Here is a 6725-nt window from a genome sequence, read left to right on the forward strand (position 1 = left end):
ACCACATTTTGAGCCATAATGCTCTTCTACCAGCATTTGAGAGAGCTCCATTCCTGGCAGCAAATCTAATAGATTCCGCTGAAGCGTCTACCAAGAATCCGGTTGCCATTTGTCTTCATCATCAAATGGGTTTCTAGCTGGTTTAACCATATAAACATTGCTCTTGCTACTGATGTGGCCGCAATATTAGTCGAGATCAAAGCAGAGGAAGATTCCCACGCTCTTTTCAGTAGCCCGTCTGCCTTTCGGTCCATGGCGTCCTTCAACTGAGAGGAATCTTCAAATGGGATTGCGTTTTTTTTAGCAACCCTGGCTACTGGGACATCTACTTTTGGGATCTCATCCCAAGGTTTAGTGTTTTCTGGATCAAAGAGAAGTCTGTTTTTAAAATCTCTTGAAATGAAGAGCCTTTTTTCTGAATCTTCCCATTCAGTTGTCACCATTCTTTTGAGATTTTCGTTTACCGGAAAAACCTTTGTTTTCTTTTCCGTTAGACCTCCAAACATCTCATCCTCGATGGTATGTGGTTGGTCTTCTTCGGGAATATCCATGGTTTCCCGTATTGCTTGAATTAAGGTATCAGACATCTCGGAAGAGAAGAATTTTTTTTTCTCTTGAGTGGAAGAAGTTGAAGGCAAGAGTTCCTCTCCTTCTTCTAACTCACCCTCCGATAGGTAATAACACTCCTGCTCCGAGTCAGACCCCTGAGAGGGAGGACAATATTTTTGATCCACTTCCATCCGTGATCTTTTTGCCTGGGAGTGGGAGGGAATTTCTTGAGGAGGGGCGAGGGAGGCTACTGACTGACCCACTTCTTCACGAATCATAGCCCTAAGTTCAGACATGAACGTTGGTTGTTCCTCCTTTAGTATTTTTGCAATACAATCCTGACACAATTGTTTCCTATGTGACTCTGGCAATTTTTTTTGCACAAGTCGCACATTTTTTAACCTTCTTTTTATCAGTTTGTCTCTGAGAGGAATCTTTATCCTAGAGAAAACAGAAGGTAGGTAAAGTATGGTGTACATACATAAGGAGTCATAACCCTTACCCCAAGGGTGAGACTCACGTGACCCTGGGACATATCTGGAGTTCCATCAGGACGAGGAAGTTCCATACCGCAACAGGTAACAGGCAATGCAATATGCAATCCACAAAAATAATCCAAGTTAGAGTTATCAGCCCTAACTACATACCTGTGCGTGTCCCTTTAAATGCAGGCGTTTTAAATTTCCCGCCTTCCAAGATGGCCGCGGACCGGAAGTAGCCCGACGTCATTTCCGGTCGGCTATTCGTTCTTTCCTTGTAGTGCAGCCGCCATAGCCGGCGACTGAGGCTTGCTATGCGGCGCAGCGAGGATCCCTGCCGGTGCGTCCACGTCTATGGAGCTGCCGGTCCCCGCCTGGTCCGCAGCCAGGCCGAAGCCTGCTTGGGAATCCCCAGCCCCCACACACTACCCGAACCCTGCCTAGGATTCCTCCGGTAGGTGTCTCAGGGTGGGAGCTAAGGGACCCCTCGTTCGAGGGGTGTTAGCCTGGGCTTTAGGGGGAAGAGAAGGGGGAGTGCACGGACCCCCCGATCTTGCCCCCTGCCCGAGTCTCTTTTCTTGCACAATACAGGAGCGACGTCTCTCTGCTCCTGACCCTGTGGGGACAGGAAGAACACTGGCAAGTGGGTGGTGGGAGGGGCCTTTTAACCTCTCTGTCTTCCTGTCCCTACAGAGGTCAATAGGGCAACCTCCTGTAGTGCTGTCATGAGGGATGTACTGGAAATAGTGTTATTCCTCATGTACGCACGTAGGACAGCTATTTCTGAAAAGTCACCTGAAAAGTTAGGTACGCTTTAACACAAAAGTTTTTTTGCAGGCAGAAAAATCTGCCTTAAAACTTTGTCCTGAATTTTGAGGTATATTTTCATCTGCTTGCATGCCGCGTTTCTCTGCCGCGACCATTGAGCGCCGCAGGCAAAAAAAATGCAGCGAAAAACGCTTTCTCTGCCTCCCATTGATCTCAATGGGAGGTCAGAGACAGAAACGACCGAAGGGCATGCCGCTTCTTTTTCCGCTAGCGGGAAAAAACGCCTCCGCCTCCCATTGAAATCAACGGGGTGCATTTTCGGACGTTTTTTGCCGCAGTTTCCAACGCGGTTCTGCGTAAAAAACCATGGCAAAAAACGGTGTGTGAACAAGGCCTTAGGCCTCTTGCACATGGGAGAGAAATGCTGCAGAAATTCTGTGAGGAAATTCTGCTACATATTACAGTGGCAGCAAAGTGAATGAGATTTGATCAAATCTCATCCATACACTGCAGAAAAAATCAGTACAAAACAAGTGCCGAAACGGACTTGCGGTGCGGAATCTCAATCTGCAGAATTGCAATTTATTTTGTATAAATGCTGCAGAATTTCCGTATGGAAATTCAGGACAGAAATTCTAGAAAGAAGAAAACAGCAGCTGGCACATTGCACTGGATTGAGTGGCAAGTATTTTTTTTATTTATTTTTATATATAATGGGGTTATCCGGGTTTTTAAAATTGATGGCCTATCGTTAGGATAGGCCTTTAATATTAGATCTGTTATTTAAAACATGGTATTTTTATAAAGTCAGAAATAACATGATGATGCTGATACATTAAAAAGGTTTACATTAAAAAAAAAAATATATATAAATAAAATAAAAATAATATATTAGATCTGTGGGGGGTTCAACTCTCGGCAGCCCTGCCAATGAGCTGTTTAACTCCTTAACGCCGAAGGACAGATATATCCGTTCTCTGCAGCTGCTAGTTCGCGCAGGACGACGGATATATCCGTCCTGTGTTGGCGCGGGTACTGACACTGTACCCACACGATCAGCGGCAGGAGCACGGCTGTTATACACAGCCTGGCTCCTGCTGCAACTGCCTAAATCGAAGCGCGCTCCGATTCCGGCAGTTCAACCCATTATATGCTGCTGTCAATAGTGACAGCGGCATCTAATGTGTTTGACAGAGGGAGGGAGCTCCCTCTGTCACCCCATCGGTGCCCCCGCAAAAACCCCCAGGTCTGCCTTCAGCATCTGCCTGTTAGGCGATGCCGGAGGCATGACCTAACAGATTGCCTGTCAGTTTTACACTGACCGGCAATAATGCTTCGGTATACTAAGTATACCAAAGCATTATATATGCGATCGGCCGATCGCATAGTGAAGTCCCCTGGTGGGACTTAAAAAAAAAAAATTTAAAATCAGTTAAATAAAGTTTGTGAAGAATAATAAAATAAAAAATTACAGTAAAAATCAAATAAAACTACTTTTTTTGCCCAAAAAGTGGTTTTATTTAGTAAAAGTGTCAAAACAAATCACACATACACATATATATGGTATCCCCGCGTTCGTAACGACTTGAACAATAAAATGAACACATTAATTAAACTGCTGGATGAACGGCGTCCAAAGAAACAACGGCAAAATTCGCTCTTTTCTCCCATTCCCCCCATAAAAAATAAAATAAAAGTTAATCTATAAGTCCTATGTACCCCAAAATAGTACTAATGAAAACTACACATTGTCCCGCAAAAATCAAGCCCACATACGGACACATCGACGGAAAAATAAAAAAAATTACGGCTTTTGGAATGCGGTGATGCAAAAACAAGTAATTTTTTTCTAAAAGGGTTTTTATTGTGCCAACGTAGGAAAAACATATAAAACCTCTACATATTTGGTATCCCCGTAATCGTGCCGACCCATAGAATAAAGTTAACATGTTATTTACGCTGCATAGTAAACGGCGTAAATTTAGAACGTGAAAATTAATGCTGGAATAGCTGCTCATTTTCAATTCTCTCCTAAAATAAAGTTAATAAAAGTTAATCAATATATTGTAAGCATCTAAAAATGGTGCAATTACAAAATACAACTCGTCCCGGAAAAAACAAGCCCTTATACGGCTATGTCGACGGAATATAAAAAAAAGTTACGACTCTCGGAATGCGACCGTGAAAAAACAAAAAATAATCCTTGGTCATGAACGTGCAAAATGGCCCGGTCGTTAAGGGGTTAAAGGGTCGTACAAGTGCCGCAGCCTCTTCATTGTTTACATACATTTCATTTTCGTTGGTACTTGCACTGCGGCCCCTTTTAATAGCTGATCGGCGAGGGTGCCGAGAGTCGGACCCCCACCGATCTAATATTGATGGCGTGGAATAGGGTGTATGAATGGCAGGGTACATGTTAAGGTGTGTTCATACCATTTATATTGGGACAATTTGTTAAAAAAGTACAAAATAAAAATGTGCATTCAAAACTGTCCCTATGAAGCGTTGCTATTGTACCTGATTTTGTGGCATTGCGGCAGGATTTCCAGTTGACGGTCTAACTTTAGTGGTCTTGGTTAAGGCTTTTTTCTGCTGCAGAGCCATGGTGTACTTGCTGACGGCATTTCTGTACTCTTTGTCATGAAAAAGGGAGTCTGCGTGATATACTAAAAGTTGGTACTTTTGGGATGGTGAAAACATTTCCCTAGATGAAAGTAAGAAAAATCCATATATGACAAATAACATTACAGAAATCTCCTGCCTTTTCTCTATATCCCAAATAATAACTTTTGTGCCATTACCTGGTCTGACATTGTGGAGTTTCACAGGATCATGTCATCATCTATGAGATCGTAATCGTATAAGCTGTATTATGGAGGTGAATGATCTACTGTACCTCCATATCCCGCTAATGTCATACAGAGGTATAGGCTGGAATCACACATGCAGTTTGACAGAATTTTTTTCCACATGAATCCAACATAAAGGAAATCGTGGCATGTTCCATCGGACGCCGTATAGTAATGCACGGAGGCTGACCCCATACTAAAAGAGTTCTACAGACTGCATGCCAGTGTGCTTGAGCCGGTATAAGGAGAGACTTCACAGAGCGCCATTACAAACCGGCCATGAAGGCGGCGGCTCCGGGCTGGTGCCAAAACACTTCATTATCTGGCGTGCCCAGTATCATTGCCTGCTCGGGGCGCACAGAGAGCAGCAATCAGGCAACAATATGTTGCCTTTTTATAAAGTTAGGGTTAACAGCATAAAAGGAATTTTGAAAATAATATATTGTTTAAACACACAAAGACAAATAAAAATACAACAAAACATCTATTAAAAATGTATAGTATTTAAAGAGAACCTTTCATCTCCCCATACATGTGCAGCATGTAATGGGGAGGGCTGCACAAGCCCTGGGGCACTTTACATTTTTTTTCTACCCTCCTCCGTTACTTAGATATCGGTGCCCTTATATTTGGCGCCCGATATTTAAACTACCCCCTGAACTGTCAACGGGGCGTGTACTGGCAAGGGGGCGTGTTACTATGGCTGTGACACTGTCCAATCAGATATGGACAGTGTTACAGCAAGATAGAGGAGAGAGTGTGCGCGCGCGTGCACACTCTCACTCTTCAGCTTTCCGAATTGGCAAGGGGGCGTGTCACTGCTACGGACAGTGTAAGAGCTGTGGAGAGGAGAGCGCGCATGTCAACTGCGCTATTGCTTCTGGCAAAACAACGGATCCGATGCATAAAAGACAAGCGGAAACCATGGACACCGGCTACGTCCCCATTGAAATCAATTGTGATGGAAACCTCTGGTTTCCGTCGGTGTCAGTTTGTGTCTGCTCAGGGTCCCGTTGTGACGGAAACCTCCAACGGAACGCCAGAACGGGACCCCAGCGCAGACGTGAACAGAGCCTAAGGCTGTGTTCACACAGAATTTTTTGCAGGAGGAAAATTCCTCCTGCAAAAACTGCTCCAGACGGTTTTTGCACAGTGGTTTGACAAAAACTCGTCAAAACACTCGTCGAGGTTTTTTTTTCCTCTTTCTGACTCATTGAAACTTAAAGGCCCTGTTCACACCGAGTTTTTTGACGAGTTTTTTGGAGCGGAAACCGCTCCGAAAAACTCGTCAAAAACCGCCTGAAAATGCCTCCCATTGATTTCAATGGGAGTTAGACGAGTTTTTTTTACCGCGAGTAAAAAAAAACGCGTTGTGGTAAAAAGAAGCGTCATGACCCATCTTGAGGCGGTTTCCGCCTCCAAAACCCCATTTTAATCAGTCAGAAAGAGGAAAAAAACGCCTCGACGAGTGTTTTGACGAGTTTTTGTCAAACCACTGTGCAAAAATCGTCTGGAGCAGTTTTTGCAGGAGAAATTTTCCTCCTGCAAAAAATTCCATGTGAACACAGCCAAATGGGGTTTTGGAGGCGGAAACCGCCTCAAGATGGGTCATGTTGCTTCTTTTTACCACGACGAGTTTTTTTTACTCGTGGTAAAAAAACTCGTCTGCCTCCCATTGAAATCAATGGGAGGCATTTTCGGGCGGTTTTTGAGGAGTTTTTTGGCGCGGTTTCTGCCCCAAAAAAACTCGTCAAAAAACTCAGTGTGAACAGGGCAGAAAGACATCTCTCTACCGCAGAAGACACGGAGCCTCATGTATAAAAACTAGTAACCAATCAGATCACTTCTGACATATTTTGCATCTTCTAAATTGCTTAGGAAATATGACAACTGCTCTCTGGTTGGTTGATATAGCGAACTCCTCCATTAAAAAAAAATAATAATAACACAGCAAAATCCAACATTATGTGGTTTTCTTTTACAATCTCTGCCGTGTAAAGCTACGTAACCTTGAACACTGAATCTCATCAATCTAGTCGGATTGGAGATTTTTAATAGCAAATACATTATTTTAATTTTC

At 43.6% G+C, this 6725-nt stretch overlaps 1 protein-coding gene across 1 annotated transcript in view; it reads right to left on the minus strand.

Annotated features, from left to right (window-relative positions):
* Positions 1-6725, minus strand: part of ANAPC7 (anaphase promoting complex subunit 7) — a 55316-nt gene that overhangs the window by 47226 nt on the left and 1365 nt on the right. The window contains exon 2 of the mRNA XM_075834542.1: positions 4314-4500. Within this exon, the coding sequence (XP_075690657.1) occupies positions 4314-4500 (187 nt within the window). The remainder of the gene's footprint in view (positions 1-4313; positions 4501-6725) is intronic.

Source organism: Rhinoderma darwinii, chromosome 1 (assembly GCF_050947455.1).
Source record: "Rhinoderma darwinii isolate aRhiDar2 chromosome 1, aRhiDar2.hap1, whole genome shotgun sequence".
Taxonomy (NCBI): domain Eukaryota; kingdom Metazoa; phylum Chordata; class Amphibia; order Anura; family Rhinodermatidae; genus Rhinoderma; species Rhinoderma darwinii.